General features: G+C 37.5%; 1 protein-coding gene across 1 annotated transcript in view; it reads right to left on the minus strand.

The window, feature by feature from the left end:
• Nucleotides 1-19,344, minus strand: part of TTC3 (tetratricopeptide repeat domain 3) — a gene marked incomplete at its 5' end in the record, with an annotated part of 140,325 nt that overhangs the window by 32,189 nt on the left and 88,792 nt on the right. Inside the window, 4 exons of the mRNA XM_082840119.1 lie at nt 1,757-1,906; nt 6,901-6,966; nt 7,888-8,935; nt 14,116-14,280. Coding sequence (XP_082696245.1) covers nt 1,757-1,906; nt 6,901-6,966; nt 7,888-8,935; nt 14,116-14,280 — 1,429 coding nt within the window. The remainder of the gene's footprint in view (nt 1-1,756; nt 1,907-6,900; nt 6,967-7,887; nt 8,936-14,115; nt 14,281-19,344) is intronic.

Here is a 19,344-nt window from a genome sequence, read left to right on the forward strand (position 1 = left end):
GAGAATCTGTGGATTTGATTTGGGTATGTCTGAATGGGTCCTGGAACCAATCCCCTGCAGATACTGAGGGATAACTGTACTTTACAAGTATTAATCTAACCGGACAAATGGGAGCTATTGTTACCCAAACTTTCCAGATAAGAAACTAAAGCACAGAGATGCTAAATAACTTGACCAAGATCAGAACTAGTATAGAACTAAGCCTGGATCTGAATCCAGTCAGTCTGACTCCAGGCCTCACACTCTGAACCACTATTGCTACACAACTTGTCTCACTATAAACAAGAATTTAGGGACTTGCCTGGTGGCAATGGTTAAGAATCCGCCTCCCAATGCTGGGGACGCAGGTTCGATCCCTGGTCTGGGAAGATCCCACATGCTGCAGAGCAACTAAGCCTGTACGCCACGACTACTGAGCCTGCACTCTAGAGACTGCAAGCCACAGCTACTGAAGCCTGCACGCCTAGAGCCCATTCTCCACTGCAAGAGAAGCCACCACAATGAGAAGCCTGCGCGCCTCAACGAAGAGTAGCCTCCACTCGCCACAACTAGAGAAAGCCCAAGTGCAGCAACGAAGACCCAACGCAGCCAAAAAAATAAAATGCCATGAATTCAGAACACAATGATAAAAAAATTTAAACAATAATAATAATAATAATTTAACTTGGAGCTTAGTCTCCAGAAAATACTTTTGGGGTTTTTTTGGTATTTATTTATTTATTTTAACATCTTTATTGGAGTATAATTGCTTTACAATGGTATGTTAGTTTCTGCTTTATAACAAAGTGAATCAGCTATACATATATATGCCCATACCTCCTCCCTCTTAAGTCTCCGTCCCATCCTCCCTATCTCACCCCTCTAGGTGGCCACAAAGCACTGAGCTGATCTCCCTGTGCTATGCGGCTGCTTCCCACTAGCTATCTATTTTACATTTGGTAGTGTATACATAAGTCCATGCCACGCTCTTACTTCATCCCAGCTTACCCTTCCCCCTCCCCATGTCCTCAAGTCCATTCTCTATGTCTGTGTCTTTATTCCTGTCCTGCCCCTACGTTCTTCAGAACCATTTTTTTTTATTCCATATATGTGTTAGCATACGGTATTTGTTTTTCTCTTTCTGACTTACTTCACTCTGTATGACAGACTGTCCATCCACCTCACTACAAATAACTCAATTTCATTTCTTTTTATGGCTGAGTAATATTCCATTGTATATATGTGACACATCTTCTTTGTCCATTCATCTGTCGATGGACACTTAGGTTGCTTCCATGTCCTGCCTATTGTAAATAGAGCCGCAATGAACATTGTGGTACATGATTCTTTTTGAATTATGGTTTTCTCAGGGTATATGCCCAATAGTGGGATTGCTGGGTCATATGGCAGTTCTATTTTTAGTTTTTTAAGGCACCTCCATACTGTTCTCCATAGTGGCTGTATCAATTTACATTCCCACCAGCAGGACAAGAGGGTTCCCTCAGAAAATAGTTTTAGTTAAGCAAACAAACTGAATTATGATATATGAAAATTCAGATTCACAGCCCTTTTCTTAGACTGCAACTTGTAGAGCTTCTAAAACACTGCAAAAAAAAATACTGTTACTTTAATATGTCATAAAGAAATCTGAAATAGGCAACGAGAAAGATTCCTTTTGTTTAGCCAACAATGCAGTAGCTCAGCTAACTGAGGCTACACGAGCACAATTCTCCTAATGATACCGCATGCTATTAAAGAGGGTTTCAGATAGGATTACCTTGTTTTCTTCTAGGTGCCTTTTCAACTTTTCTTCCAAATCCTTGGTTTCTTCTGAGCCCTTGATATTTCTCTGCTCATAATTTTCACATGCTTCCTTAAGCTGCTCTTGTAAAACGTGGTACTCCTTTTCAATCTGTGAAATACTCCCCTAAAAGTATAATACAAAATTATCTATTAAAAGTAGTTTTAAAAGCCTATTTCTGATCTTGTTCTGAACTGTCTCTTAAAATAAACAAAGGAGAATATATGGCAGATGAAAATTTACAAGGGAAATGTCACAATAATTCAAGAATTAAAAACCCATTACACTGTTTATCAAAGACAGCTCTTTATTTATTTATTTCTTTGGCTACATTGGGTCTTAGTTGTGACATGTGGGATCTTTGTTGCGGCATGTGGTATCTTTTTTTGTTGCAGCGCACGGGCTCAGTAGTTGCAGTGTGTGGGCCTAGCTGCCCCGCGGCATGTGGGACCCCAGTTCCCCAACCAGGGGTCAAACCTGTGTCCCCCACAATGGAAGACAGACTCCCAACCACTGGACCATCAGAGAAGTGCCAAGCCAGCTCTTTTTCTAAAAAAAAAATTATTCATATTACTGGAACTCACAAGGAAACTTCTCAATATGTACCATAATTAGCTCTGAATATTTGTTTTACAAGAGTCCAATATTAAATTAACAGTTTGATGTGAATGTCATCCTCCACAATTAACATCAAGAACTACTTACCAGCTTTAAAAACTGCAAATTTATGCATATTTTGGATATGAACAGGACATATTAATTTTGGCCCTACTTTTATAGTGTTTCAAATGGATAGTTGCTGATATTTTTTAAAGATGAGTTAAAATAGTATCAATAAATTATTTACAGTTATGTAACTGTCTCCCAGAGAGCTTAAAAAAAAAGCAAACAGGGCTTCCCTGGTGGCGCAGTGGTTGAGGGTCCACCTGCCGATGCAGGGGACACGGGTTCGTGCCCTGGTCCGGGAAGATCCCACATGCCGCAGAGCGGCTGGGCCCGTGAGCCGTGGCCGCTGAGCCTGCGCGTCCGGAGCCTGTGCTCCGCAACGGGAGAGGCCACACAGTGAGAGGCCCGCGTACCGCAAAAACAAAACAAAACAAAAACAAAAACAAAAAAAAACAAACAGAAGTCATACTGCAATGTGAAATGTTGGCAAACAATGAGTAGCATTTATGTATTTTTTTTAAAGCCTTTCATACTGCTAAGACTGGCAGCAATCACACATTTGTGTCTGAAAGAAGCACCTGTTTGATGCTGGCAACTCCTCCCAGCTGCAGGTAACTGCTCTACCAAGATACGAGGGGCCTTGGCAGCCAGGCTTTGGAAATCTAACCCAGTGGCACAAACTTGGTCCATCTTCCCCATCTCCTGCACCTCTCCCAGCATCTTAGCATCTTCCAAGTGTAAAAAGGCACGGAATCAAGGTTTTGAAATTCTGTAAATTATCAGAGAACCGTGCACTGTGGCCAAGGTGACCATACGTGCCAATTTGCTGTGAAGAGTCTCAGTTTTTGTCATCCAGACTGAAAGTTCAGCTCTACGAATACAGCCCATATTTAAATAATCAACTAAATGGTGAACCTTACTATGACCCACAAGCAAGCCTTTACAGTTTTAGATCTTAGTTATTTCTGTTTTCAGCCTCAATTCAGCAAAAGGATCACAATGCAACTCAGTATTATGAATTAGTTCATACGCCCCAAATTGCTAACAGAGACAGGCAGCAAGTTATATGCCATCTCTATGTTATTATACTTAAATTTCACCACAACTGTGTAAGAGGTATGTTATTTTCAGTTTTTAAAGATCAGGAAACCAAGGTTTAGAGAAGACAGGCAACTTCTCAAAGTCCCAGAAGAAAGCAGCCGTGCTGGGGGTAATTTTAAGTCTCACTGGTTGAGAAACCAGCAATCAACTATGCTAATGTCAAGGTCTTGAAACTAAGAGCTAATTTAAGAAAGCATTCGTGAATTATCCCAACACTGATGAGAATATTTATATGAGGGTAAAAACACTGGCTCAAACAACACAGCGTACCTGGTTAAAGCTAAGTAGTGTAAGAACTCAATACCACTCATTCTACTTGGTATACACTCATATTCAGACAACAATGTTCACCACAGCACTGTAAGCATGAAAAGCTAACATAATCTAAATGTTCAACAAAAGAATCTAGTCAAATAATCTATGAATTCATATAATGGAATACCAAGCATGCATTAAAAATGTTGGTGAAAAATTGGTATTTACTGACATGGAAAAAAGTCCACAATATATTAAGACTGAAAATTTCAAATGTAACATATATGGTATGATACCATCTTTTAAAAAGCATTGCTAAAATAAATAAATAAATAAAATAAAATAAAAAGCATTGCTAACTTAAATGCCAATGTTAAAATAAAACCTGGAAGGCTGCACATCAAATTCTAACACGGGTGATGGGAATGTAGATAATTTTCAATTTCTCTTTCATAATTTTCAGTATTGTTCATTAAAAAGTTTAAGGGCTCTATATTATATTTTATAATTGGCTAAAACTGTAAAGCTATTTGTAAAAATAGTAGCAGGCAACACGAAGTTCTAACCTTACTTATTCCTAATTAATTACACACCTGATATTATAAATCACTCCTAATCAGTGATCATAGAATTGCTTCATTTTTAAATGACAGAGTAATATTCATTATATAGATGTACCATAATTCACTTAACTAGTGAATATCGATGGATATTCACGTTGCATTCAATTTTTTGTTGACATAAATACAGATAAAACAAATATACAAATATCCTGTTCACTGGTCTCTGTACACATATATGAACGCAGATAAATTCCAAATTGCCTTCCCCCAAAATTTACATTTTTATATTCTTTCAATAATGTATAAATGATTGTTTTTCTTACTTCCATTGGGGTTGGGCACCATTTTATATGTTTAAAAATTATCCTTATTTCTTTTATTGCAGATTGTCTATTCCCATCCATTCCCATTTTTGTGTCAGAAGATTAATTTTTTCCTTATTGATTTACAGCAACTTCATATGCTAAGCAAGGAAATTAGTTCTCTGTCCTATGCTGCAAATAATTTTCCTAGTTGGTCATTTGTGTTTTGATGCTGTATATATTTGTTCATACATATATATATGTTATGTGCATGTATAGACACATTACATATGTGTGTGTAAACACATATACACAAATACTTTTCTGTCCTGCTGTTCATTAATCTTATTTTAAAAATTTTCCTTTTCTTCTAGGTACTCTTCTAGGTCCAGTTTTTAATATTTAAATATTTTATCTGCCTGGAATTTATTCTGGTATATGGAATGAGGTAGGGATCCAAGTTAATTTTTTCTAGATGGCAACGCACTTCTCCTAACACCACGTATTTAATAATCTACTTTTTGCTCACCAACAGCTAGCATTTTTATTAGACCTTAAATTTCTATATTTTGTTCTATTGGATTCTTAGTCAAATGGTCTATTTATGTGCTAATATAGATTTATATTATGTTTTGATATCTACCTACACAACTCCCCTTCCTATAGTTTCTTTTCCACGGGCATTCTTGATGTTTGTTTTTCCATATGAAGTTTAGAATCAATCTGTCCAGTTTCAAATAAATTCTATGCAGTAGCCAGCCACCAAGGCGGCCCCCAAGATCCTTGCCTTTTGGTATTCATGCCATTGCATAATCCTTGCCTACAATGTATCAGAGTTGGTGGGTTGGTCTATGTGACCAAGACAAATACAGGAGAAGCGATACACTGTGACTTCCTAAAGTAGGTCATGAAAGCCACTGTTACTTCTGCCTTGGATCACCCACCCTGGGGAAAGCCAGGCCTCAGGAGGACACTCAAGCAGCCCTAGGTGGAGGTCCACAGGCAAGGAACTCATGCCTCCTGCCAACAGCCAGCACCAACTTGCTAGGCATGTGAATGAGCCATCCTGGAGGTAGCACCTCCAGTCCCAGTTACTCCTGCAGATGCTTGAGCCAAGGTCAACACCTTGACTGCAGCTCATAAGAAATATCTGGAATGACCCAGCTAAACTGCTCCTCCATTCCTGACTCATAGAAATTGTGAGGTAGCTTGTTATGCAGCAATAGATAACTAATACACTCTGTTCATGTTTGTTTTGAGACTGTGTTAAAGTAAAATCTTTAGAGAGAACCAATCTCTTTAATAATAGGTCATCCTATTCAAGTACACTGAACATTTTCTCATTAAGTCGTCTGTGTGTCTCAGTAGCATTTTAAAGTCTTCTTTCACAGGTTTACATATTTTATCTTTTTGATGCTATTGAAAATGTAATCTTTTCTTTTAATATAATTTGCAATGGGTTGCTTATATATGGAAAGGAATTTTATCCAATCAACCTTCTGAATTATCTTACATTTTGGTACTGGGTTTTCGGTTGATCACTTTGGATGTTCCAGGGACACAGTCTTAGCCTCTGTAAATAATGATACTTATACCTCCACCTTTAAAATCTTATTTTTTTCTCTTATCTGATTTTTTCAGCTAATATCTCCAGGATAATAATAAATATTAATGATGATATATAACCTTTAAGCAAGATGACGCATTTGGCTTAAGAAAGATACAAGCATGTTGAAAAGTATTCATCTATTCCCATTTGATTATGAGTTTTAGTCAAGAAAAAAACTTGAATTTTTTCCAATACCCTATCAGCAACTATGGAGTTGATCAAATGACTTTTCTCTTAAGATATATTAACACAGTAATTATATTAATAGATTTTCTAATTGAATCATTCTTAAAGTGGTGAAAGTTTTTATAATAATTTCTGTATTATTCATGTGAATAAGCTTTTATTTATAAATTAATACAGGCTCATTATACCAGTTAAAACAATAAAGCCGTTATACTTCACAATCAGTAAGCTAGAAAAAACTTACCTTTTCCTCTGCCTCCCCTTCCCAAATTCAAACAATAAAAACAAAACAATAATTTTTTGTTATGTTCTAAAGCTTATTCTATAATGTTTTGTATGGAATAACTGGCTTCAAAATAGTTCTAAGTTCGTCATTCCCATCTAGTTAAAAGTAAAGAAAATTAAACCTTTAAACAGTTTAATATGATTCTGACTCACCTGTTGTGCCTCAAAAGGATCATACGGCTCAGTATTGACTTCTTGATGCATTATATTCCGAGACACCTTTGGGGCAAAACAAATACATTCAGTCTATCTCAACTGCACTAGTAAAATAAATCCATCATGTAATAACATTTTGAAACGTGCCCATAACTTTTTCAAGGTTTTTCTGGGCCACTTTAGACAATGTTCTATGCTTTCTACAAATATTTGTAACAGGAAAAAGTGATCATTTATAATTAGTAAAAGTGAAAATGATTTGGGTTCATTACTGTTAACATAATTCTTCAAAGTTTTCTAGAAAGCAAAAAACTTAATGAGTAGGAGGATAACCAATAAGGATTTAATGAATTCATGCCTGATGAAGTTAACTATAGAGAAACCTTAGCTTATTCTCATGCTTGTCAGGAAGGAACTTTTATTCACCTCTCTCTTGTTTCTCTCCATCTGGTTGTGTCTTTTAACTCCCTCACTCCTCCCCTGGTTTGGTAGGAGAATTGGGCATGTGCAGCCCAGACTCTTCCTTTTTTCTTTTTCTTGGGAGCTGCCCATGCAGAAAGCACGTTTTCCCCTTCCTTCTCCATGCACTATGTCTTAGGGGCAGGCACCCAAGTTAGGAGGCCTTCTAGTCCAGCACTGCTGTAACTAGGTGGGGAAGCTGGTATGTCATGGGCTTCACTCTTAGGACATGCACTCTCTACAGAAACAGCCACATCTTCCTGCCATACTTTTATTAATTATCAAGGTGATGTTTTGGCTCCATCTGCTGGTTCCACTATCTTATTTCTCAACTGGTGCAAAACTTGGATAGGAAGGATGTTATTTACCAAACCCAAAAATTCCTTCTGGCATTACCTGTCACGCCCTACAAAAGGGTTCGTAAAGTCCATCATTTTAAAGAATTTTAGTAAATATAATGGCAATGAAAAATGAAGAGGAAAATTTAACTTTAGTATTAAGAAGGCTTTCTATTTTCAGTCTTACCTGTACAGCAACCATTTGTGTATGTGGAATATCTGTTACTTCATCGGTGCTTTCTGGATTTACTTCCTGCTTGGCAGAATTTCCACAGTGGTCATCATTTCTGTTAGACTCACTTTGGGCTGTATCAGCACCATCCGTGATGCACTGTGACTTTACTGGTATTTCCAAAGACTCCTGAAGGATTTGTGTTTCAGAGGCAATCTGGTTACCAGGGGCATTCTCAGCACTGAAATGATGGCCCTCAAAACGCACTTCTGTTATGTCACTGGCTACAAAAGATGGCACCACTGGTACTGATCTTTGCAGCTGATATTCAGAAGAAACTCTGGCCAGAGGTGCATAAATGCTATACTGGGGCAAAGTCGGTAACACATTTATGAACGCTGGTGGTGTCTGGGTAATGTCAAATCCCCGAAAGGGAAGATATGTACAGTATCCTGTGACCAACTGGGGTTGAGTCCAATAGGTTGGTTTCACATCCTCTGTAACTGGTTTGGGAGAATTAGAGGAGACATGTTTGTGACTTGTCTCCTCGGAGACTGGTTTGGGAGAATCAGAAGACACCCCTTTGGGCTTCTCATCCTCAGAAACTGATTTGGAAGAATTATCGGAAATTAGTTTCGGCTTCACAGCTTCACAAGGTGACTGGGGAGAATTAGCAGATGTAAGGTGGGGCTTCACATCCTCAGAAGCTGGTGCTGAAGATAAGTCAGACACTGGTTTGGATTTCACATCTGGTTTAAATTCCCTAGCAGCTGGATTCAGCGGTAGTTTAACTCGTAAATACTCTCCTGTTTTCGAAATTTCTTCTACTTTTGTCTTAATGTTTTTCTTCTTTCTCTTTTTCTTAAGCCGTAACGCAACTTTCTTCAATGCAATACAGTTGTCAATCACAACAAAACGAGGACATCCCAGGAGAAAAGATTTCAAACCACCTGCTTTTTCTAGTATCTGTCGAGTTTCTTCTGGGAAAAACTCATATTCTTCAGAAAACATCTTGTTACTCATGTCCAAGGGACCATGTTCCTCTAACAACTGAGAGAAATAACTTGGAAAAAATTTACATAAGTTATTATAAGGAAGTACTTGTACATGTTTATCTGAAAAAAATATTTCCCAAAATTTCTCCCAAAGCAAAATACTACTTCACTTCTAACTGATCTTGACACCTCTCCAACAAATATGTTATACTCATATTAAATCTGAGAAAGGCTAACTGTAATCAATGATACTATAAATAAAATTTTGTTTACCCCTCAGAAAATAATCCTTTAAAAAATTTTGGGGAAAAAAAGCTAAAGGAGATTAAAAAGTTATTTTTATAAGTTTCAGTTACATAATTATTCACTATATTTTAAAAAACAATGAAAATCAAAGAAACTTATTCAAGAAAAATAACAAGGCTATCAATAACAAGAACATCAAATGAAAAAAGGAAATCAAATTTCAAAAAGATCCTATTGGACTTTACATATAGTAAATCTGTTAACATTTCTCTGTTTAGGAATATACAATGATTCAGAATTATTGAAATCAATCAGGTCTGATCAATAAACCACCACAGTGCAGGATCAGATCCACAGTAATGGGGCCAATCCCTTAACCTGCCTCCATCTGTGGACTGGGTTTGTTCACTCCAGTTCTGGGGCCATGTTCTTTTGCCATTCTTGTGCCAGGCTCAAAGAGGCTTCCTCTCCCATTTGAATTTGGTATTCAGTCTGTAACAGTGGCACAACTAGCAAGAAAGACACATACCAAGTACACTAAGAAGGCTTTTTCAAGAGCAAAAACCTCCAAAGGAACATTCGTAGTAAATTAAAGCTAACCAGGAAGATAACTTATTCAGGAGGAAGGTAAAAACAATACTTCTTTGAAGCAAAAGAAAACCACTTTATGTGCAGATGCTGCTGCACATAAATGCACAGGACAATTACAAGTGATTAACCCCTATTCAAAGCAACTGCTATACTGAAACATAAAGACCAAAAGCCACTTCTCTTTGTCTGCACTGCTGATCTAAATACTTAAAAGCCGTCAGTCTCTTTTAAAGTGTTTTTTGATAAACATTTTCCCCTTAGAATAAGCTCTGCAATAGAAACTCCCCTACATACATGTTGTTTTGCAAGGTAACAGGTTAAATATGCGTTTGCCTTAAGATTCTAATCAAACTTCATTTTTAATGAGAAATCTCTAAAAGCAGAAACTGTTGAGGGAGGGTAATAAGGTAAAAAGAAGCAAATCACTGTAGCCTCAGGAACAATAACCCTTGCTGAGGGTTCTGGCCAATTGGTATAAATAACACTGACCCCACCATCTGTCCCAAGAGAGACCTTTCCAGTTGGTGTTTAGCTGCCACAAGCAACAGCAGATAATTCGTCAGTGGTGTTATGTGTATTTACTTTTTGCTCTCCGTGATGAATACTAAAGAGAATCATTAAAAAATAAAGCTTTTCTACCTGCATTAAAATACTTAAATCCAAAATGGGATCACTGAAGAACAGAGACCACGGGAAAGAAAACCATTACCAGTAATTTAGCAGAGAGCTTTTCAAGAGTGCGCAACATGAATGATGATATAGCTATGGTGATGATTATTGAGTAACTAATAAAAGTCAGATTCCTGAAGAATACTTAAGGATACAAAAAAATGCTCACCATGCATTTCTAGGTGAAAAGGGCAAATGACAAAGCTGAGTGTATAGTTAAATAACAGCTTATAAAGTCCAAAACATATATTTCATACATATAAACATTTTAAAAGTCTGGGGACTTCCCTGGTCCAGTGGTTGAGACTCCACACTTCCACTGCAAGGGGCATGGGTTTGAGCCCTGGTCGGGGAACTAAGATCCTGCATGCCGCACGGTGCGGCCAAAAAAATAAAATAAAAAGTCTGAAAGGATACACACCTTTTTTTTTGGAAGAAATAGAGCCTCCATGTTTTTTCCACTGGCTAAATAGCAATGAATTTTTCATACATTCAAACAGAACAAAATTTAATTCAACAAGGGTCCCTAGCCCAAAGAAAAATAGCATTATAACCACATTGTGAATAAAATTTTTATAGTGATTGTTATTTGAAATGCAACACAAAATGAACTTTAACTCTATTTATATGCTTTTCTAGCCTTGAAAAATAGTCTCTGTAGATAAACATGGGGCCCAAGATAGCACAAATATGATTTCTTCATAATCCAGGCTCTAATAGGGATAGTGTTCTTGCACTTCAGAACCTGAGGCAGACTGGCCATGCTGTGCTTGACGGAAGTGATAAAATAATAATAAAGTTAATTTTACCACAGATAACAATAGTTGCTATATTACATACATGTACATGTTTTCATTTTTTAAGGAACCTCCATACTGTTTTCCATAGTGACTATACCAATTTACCTTCCCACCAACAGTGAACAAGGGTTCCCTTTTCTCCACATCCTTGCCAACACTTATTTCTAGTCTTTTTGATAAAAGCTATTCTAACAGGTATGAGATGGAGATGATAGCTTATTGTGTGTTTATTTTTAAACTGAAGTATAGGTGACTTAAAATATTGTGTTAGTTTCAGGTTTTACAGCAAAGTGATTCAGTTATATTTTTTTTTTCAGGTTACTTTCCATTGTAGGTTATTACATTATTGTGTTTTTGATTTGCATTTCCCTAATGATTAATGATGCAGAACATCTTTTCATGTACCTGTTGGCCATCTGTATGTCTTCTTTGGGAAAATGGCTGTTCAGGTCTTCTGCCCATTTTTTAATTGGACTGTTTGGTTTTTTTGCTATCGAGTTGTATCAGTACTTCATACATTTTGGATATTAGCCCCTTATCAAATATATGATTTTCAAATTATTTTCCCATTTGCAAATATGTGTATGTATATTTTCATAATTCAGTGATGATCATTAGTTAATGTCTTAAATGGTCCTGAATGGACTATCACGTGCTAGTGCATGTCACTGTCAGAACAGGGGCAAGGGATAGGAATGGGAAAAATATTTCCAAAAGCATTCCCATCCTACTATTCTGGTTGTGCCCCTTTGAAAAATCACTGTTTTCTACATGCTCATGATTCCTTTTTTTTTAAAGAAATAGATTAAAAGATGAGGACCCAGTTCCCTCTTTCTTGGAAAAGAGCATGACAAGTAAGCAAGAACCACATTTTCTTTTTGGTAGGCAAAGACTGATAGGGAGAAAAACCCCGATTCTTATTGCACAAAGTCATTTTTATTTGCAGTACACTGTGAGTCAACCAATGATCAATTTTGCGCTCCTGCTACTTGTAAGCTGCGTGATAGAACTACATTTTCTACTTTTTCTGAAATCTTCCCCAGTGCTTAACCTTAAGTGGTTAATAAACCTTGACTAATTAACACTACTAAAGAGGTGTTAGGAAAAACTGAATGTAGAATGCCACCTACTGAAATTTATTATGCTTCAACTATGTGTATCATAAAATGTTAGAATAAGGTGGAGGTCACTGAAAAAAAAATCAGTCCAACCCCCTACTTTAAACTGAAATAATTACATCAAGAAAAAGTTAACAGCAGTTATCATAGTATGCTTGACTTCTTATCTAATATGTTTCTACTCTACACTCTTTCCATATACAATAATTTTATTTTTCTTTCTCTTACCCATTGGCCACTAAAAAAATCATTCTTAAGTCAATCATTACATGTTTACTTTTGAAAATTCAAGGAAAGAATTATGTTTTGAGGTATGAATTCCTGTAACTTCTTGACTTTCTCCTATTATAAGATATAAATTCTATCTCAAAATACACAAACAAATCAGCCTATTGGTTTCTCATAAAGTTATTAAATTTCTTCCCACTTATAGTGGTAATAAATTCTTTAAGAAGCAAGCTCCTGGAAACTACAGTTTAGCTTCAGTTTTGGATGCCTGAAGCAAAGTCCAGCATGTTTTAAGAAATACTGGTGTAGTTTTATAGCTGATTCCAGGTTGTCATCCAGTTCTCTGAGAGTATGATTTGCTCAGCACTTCAACTCTGAAGAAAAACTACGAAAAGGGATCCAAGAGGATATAACAAGACTGAATAGGAACAATGCAACTGAGAAAAAGAGAAGTAACAATAACCAAATTATAGATGAGTGATGGGTTTTCCAGGAGTTCATTTTTTTAAATTAATTTTTATTAGAGTATAGTTGCTTTACAATGTTGTGTTAGTTTCTACTGTACAACAAAGTGAATCAGCTATATGTATACATATATCCCCTCTTTTCTGAGACAGGAGTTTGCTTTCAAATTAATTTTCTGTTGCAGATCTTTGCCCCTCAACTTCTTTTCCTAAGGAAGGCATCATGCACAACTTATTAATGCCAAGCAAAAAAAAAAAAAAAGGCAAACGTTTCCTAGATTTTTCTGAACTCTTTACTCCACTACTGTATCCACCCCACAAAGACTTGACTTCAGTGTTAATTTCTCTTTTCTTTTTTTTTGGCCATGTCATGTGGCATACAGGATCTTAGTTCCCCGACCAGGGATCGAACCCATGCCCCCTGCAGTAGATGTGCTGAATCATGGACCGCCAGAGAAGTCCCCTAGTGTTAATTTCACATTCATATCTTCAATCCAAAAGTAATTGAGCCCAAAGTTTCTTTAAAGGAAAAGTCTGTTTCTCTTTACTTAGATAAATGTCTGGAAGTCAAGTTTTCAATTCAATAAAGAGATACAGGGTTCTATATGTGTTCTATACCATCACAGCTGGACAACTATCTCAGCAGAAGTAATAACCAGATCCTGGTATCCCTTCCCCATTAAAGGGCAGTACTTCACCAAGCTACATTGTCACTGGACTTAGGAGATGCCAAACAACTGCATCATCAATATAAGGACAATGAGATCAAATAATTATACTATTCCTTGTCAAATTGTATATACTTTGGAATTCATGATAAAAGATTATGGCTGGAAACTGTTTATCATTCCTATCAGGACATACCAGGACAGTTTTGGAAATAGACAGAATCTACATTAGCAGCTCAAACTGACAAAACTAATAATCATTAGGATTCTAAATGTAATAGTTAAAAATCTTCAATTAACTTTGTGTCATACATGACAAAAGCCATAAAAACACTTTTCTTCCCCAGAGTTTGTGAGCCTATCAGTGATTCCTTTAATAAACATAAAGGGACACAAAGTAAACAACTTAAGATCTTTAACTGGCAGCCTCAGTATAATAGTTGCAGGAACGTTAAACTACTTACTCATATAGAGTTGAACATTTTTGTTTTGGGTTAATGTCCCACAGCTTCTTATTACGGACAACATATTCATTACTGTGCTGTCCATACAGAGCTTCAAATTCTTCTACATCGTGACGAAGATGGTCAGGCACTACAAATGGGCCCGCAGAATTTGAATTGCGTTTGCTGATTAAAAGAAAAAAACCCACAATTTTGTGAGTAATTAACTTTCAGGTGGCCCAGAGTAACATTTAAATTGAAATAAAGATAGCAACATATTACTCAACTTCAGGATGCAAAAAAACACTACCAGAGAATTTAATGCAGAACAGTTACCTTTCCACAATTACAGTCAAGAGATACCTGACTACTGAGTAACGTACGAGATACGTGACTACTGAATAAGGTACAAGATATCTGACTACTAGGTAAGGTACAAGATACCTAAGTACTTTTAATTACTTACTCTTGCTACCAAGAGGAAATATTTTTTAAATTCTGGTTTTAAAAAAAAATCAATGTTGCACTAATTGTAACCTGTTAAAGAGAAAAATGACAGAGTTTATTATAACTGCTATCAATTTAAGTTAAGGTGAGATTGAGACTGGTAAAAGATACTTAAATAAAAAGATTTTAAAAAAAACAGTGTAAGATTCTAACACTCTAAAAAGATATCATAGTTTGAGTGTGGGCTCTACACCAGACTGCTGATTTACATTCTGGCTCTGCTATGTACAAGCTTTGTGTCCTTGGACGCTCAACTACACTGTGCCTGAGCTTCCTTATCTGTAAACTGAATATAATACTACTACTTATCTCCTAGAAAAAAGAGTGGATTAAATGAGTTATACATAAAAAGCTCTTAAAATAGTGCCTGGTACATAAGTGCTATCAAAATATAGGCTACTATTATTTTAACTTAAAACAATCCCTCCATTCAAAGAATCCATGGAAATGTACAAAGCCAACTGTTATTACAACTCATTTAAGAAACGTGGGGGGGCTTCCCTGGTGGTACAGTGGTAGAGAGTCCGCCTGCCGATGCAGGGGACACGGGTTCGTGCCCCGGTCCGGGAAGATCCTACATGCCGCCGAGCGGCTGGGCCCGTAAGCCATGGCCGCCGAGCCTGCGCGTCTGGAGCCTGTGCTCCACAACGGGAGAGGCCACAACAGTGAGAGGCCCGCGTACCGCAAAAAGAAAAAAAAAAAAAAAAAAAGAAACGTGGGGGAAGAGAGAGATTGGTTCAAGATGGCGGAGTAGAGGAACGTGCGCTCACTCCCTCTTGCAAGAGCACCAGAATCACAACTAACTGCTGAACAATAATCAACAGGAAGACACTGGAACTCACCAAAAAAGATACCCCACATCCAAAGACAAAGGAGAAGCCACAAGGAGACAGCAGGAGGGGCGCAATCACAATAAAATCGAATCCCATAACTGCTGGGTGGGTGACTCACAAACTGGAGAACACTTATACCACAGAAGTCCACCCACTGGAGTGAAGGTTCTGAGCCAGGCTTCCCATCCTGGGGGTCTGGCAACGGGAGGAGGAATTCCTAGAGAATCAGACTTTGAGGCTGGCAGGATTTGATTATAGGACTTCGACAGGACTCGGGGAAACAAACTCCACTCTTGGAGGGCACACACAAAGTACTGTGCGCATCGGGACCCAGGGGAAGGAGAACTGACCCACAGGAGACTGAACCAGACCTACCTGCTGGTGTTGGAGGGTCTCCTGCAGAGGCAGGGGGTGGCTGTGGCTCACCATGGGGACAAGGACACTGGCAGCAGAAGTTGTGGGAAGTACTCCTTCGCGTGAGCCCTCCCAGAGTCTGTCATTAGCCCCACCAAAGAGCCCGGGTAGGCTCCAGTGTTGCGTCGCCTCAGGCCAAAAAACCAACAGGAAGGGAAGCCAGCTCCACCCATCACCAGACAGGTAGATTAAAGTTTTGCCAAGCTCTGCCCACCAGAGCAACACCCGGCTCTACCCATCACCAGTCCCTCCCATCAGGAAGCTAGCACAAGCCTCTTAGATAGCCTCATCCACCAGAGGGCAGACAGCAGAAGCAAGAACTACAACCCTGCAACCTGTGGAACAAAAACCACATTCACAGAAAGACAGACAAGATGAAAAGGCAGAGGGCTATGTGCCAGATGAAGGAACAAGATAAAACCCCAGAAAACAGCTAAATGAAGTGGAGACAGGCAACCTTCCAGAAAAAAGAATTCAGAATAATGATAGTGAAGATGATCCATGACCTCAGAAAAAGAATGGAGGCAAAGATGGAGAAGATGCAAGAAATGTTTAACAAAGACCTAGAAGAATTAAAGAACAAACACCTAGAGGAATTAAAGGACAAACAAACAGAAATGAACAATACAATAACTGAAATGAAAAATACACTAGAAGGAATCAACAGCGGAATAACTGAGGCAGAACAATGGATAAGTGACCTGGAAGACAGAATGGTGGAATTCACTGCCACAGAACAGAATAAAGAAGAATGAATGAAAAGAAATGAAGGCAGCCTAAGAGACCTCTGGGACAACATTAAATGCAACAACATTCACATTATAGGGGTTCCAGAAGGAGAAGAGAGAGAGAAAGGACCAGAGAAAATATCTGAAGAGATTACAGTGGAAAACATCCCTAACATGGGAAAGGAAACAGCCACCCAAGTCCAGGAAGACAGAGAGTCCCAGGCAGGATAAACCCAAGAAGAAACACGCCGAGACACATAGTTATCAAATTGACAATAATTAAAGACAAAGAAAAATTCTTGAGAGCACCAAGGGAAAAACGACAAATAACATACAAGGGAACTCCCAATAAGGTTAACAGCTGATTTCTCAGCAAAAACTCTACAAGCCAGAAGGGAATGGCATGATATATTTAAAATGATGAAAGGGAAGAACCTACAACCAAGATTATTCTACCCAGCAAGGATCTCATTCAGATTCCATGGAGAAATCAAAAGCTTTACAGACAAGCAAAATCTAAGAGAATCCACCAAACCAGCTCTACAACAAATGCTAAAGGAACTTCTCTAAGTGGGAAACACAAGAGAAGAAAAGGACCTACAAAAACAAACCCAAAACAATTAAGAAAATGGTAATAGGAACATACATATCGAGAATTACCTTAAACGTGAATGGATTAAATGCTCCAACCAAAAGACACAGGCTTGCTGAATGGATACAAAAACAAGACCCATATTACATGCTGTCTACAAGAGACCCACTTCAGACCAAGGGACACATACAGACTGAAAGTGGGGATGGAAAAAGATATTCCATGCAAATGGAAATCAAAAGAAAGCTGGAGTAACAATACTCATCAGATAAAACAGACTTTAAAATAAAGAATGTTACAAGAGACAAGGAAGGACACTACATAATGATCAAGGGATCAATCCAAGAAGAAGATATAACAATTATAAATATATACGCACCCAACATAGGAGCACCTCAATACATGAGGCAAGTGCTAACAACTATAAAAGAGGAAATCAACTGTAACACAATAATAGTGGGGGACTTTAACACCTCACTTACACCAATGGACAGATCATCCAAACAGAAGATTAATAAGGAAACACAAGCTTTAAATGACACAACAGACCAGATAGATTTAATTGATAATTGATATTTATAGGACACTTCATCAAAAACAGATTACACTTTCTTCTCAAGTGCACACGGAACATTCTTCAGGAGAGAACACATCTTGGGTCACAAACCAAGCCTCAGTAAATTTAAGAAAACTGAAATCATATCAAGCATCTTTTCTGACCACAATGCTATGAGATTAGAAATCAATTACAGGGAAAAAAATGTAAAAAACACAAACACATGGAGGCTAAACAATATGTTAATAAGTAACCAAGAGATCACTGGAGAAATGAAAGAGGAAATCAGAAAATACCTAGAGACAAATGACAACGAAAACACGATGATCCAAAACCAATGGGAGGCAGCAAAAGCAGTTCTAAGAGGGAAGTCTACAGCAACACAATCCTAACTCAAGAAACAACAAATATCTCAAATAAACAATCTAACCTTACACCTAAAAGAACTAGAGAAAGAAGAACAAACAAACCCCAAAGTTAGTAGAAGAAATCATAAAGATCAGAGCAGAAATAAATGAAATAGAACAAAGAAAACAATAGCAAAGATCAATAAAACTAAAAGACGGTTCTTTGAGAAGATAAACAAAATTGATAAACCATTAGCCAGACTCATCAAGAAAAAGAGGCAGAGGACTCAAATCATTAAAATTAGTAATGAAAAAGGAGAAGTTACAACGGACACCACAGAAATACAAAGCATCCGAACACACTACTACAAGCAACTCCATGCCAATAAAATGGACAACCTGGAAGAAATGGAGCAATTCTAAGAAAGGTATCACCTTCCAAGACTGAACCAGGAAGAAATAGAAAATATGGACAGACCAATCACAAGTAATGAAATTGAAACTGTGATTAAAAATCTTTCAACAAACAAAAGACCAGGACCAGATGGCTTCACAGGTGAATTCTATCAAACTTTTAGAGAACAGCTAACACCCACCCTTCTCAAACTCTTCCAAAAAATTGCAGAGGAAGGAACATTCCCAAACTCATTCCATGAGGCCACCATCACCCTGATAAGAAAACCAAAGATACTACAAAAAAAGAAAATTACAGACCAATATCCCTCATGAATACAGATGCAAAAATCCTCAACAGAATACTAGCAAACAGAATCCAACAACATATTAAAAGGATCATACACCATGATGAAGTGGGATTATCCCAGGGATGCAAGGATTCTTCAATATATGCAAATCAATCAATGTGATACACCATATTAACAAACTAAAGAAGAAAAACCATATGATCACCTCAATAGACGCATAAAAAACTTCTGACAAAATTTAACACCCATTTATGATAAAAACTCTCCAGAAAGCAGGCATAGAGGGAACCTACCTCAACATCATAAAGGCCATATATGACAAACCCACAGCAAACACCATTCTCAATGGTGAAAAACTGAAAGCATTTCCTCTAAGATCAGGAAAAAGACAAGGATGTCCACTCTCGCCACGATTATTCAACATAGTTTTGGAAGTCCTAGCCACGGCAATCAGAGAAGAAAAAGAAATAAAAGGAATACAAATTGGAAAAGAAGAAGTAAAACTGTCACTGTTTGCAGATGGCATGATACTATAAATAGAGAATCCTAAAGATGCCACCAGAAAACTA

This window comes from Leucopleurus acutus, assembly GCF_964270905.1.
Source record: "Leucopleurus acutus genome assembly, chromosome: 5".
Lineage (NCBI taxonomy): Eukaryota > Metazoa > Chordata > Mammalia > Artiodactyla > Delphinidae > Leucopleurus > Leucopleurus acutus.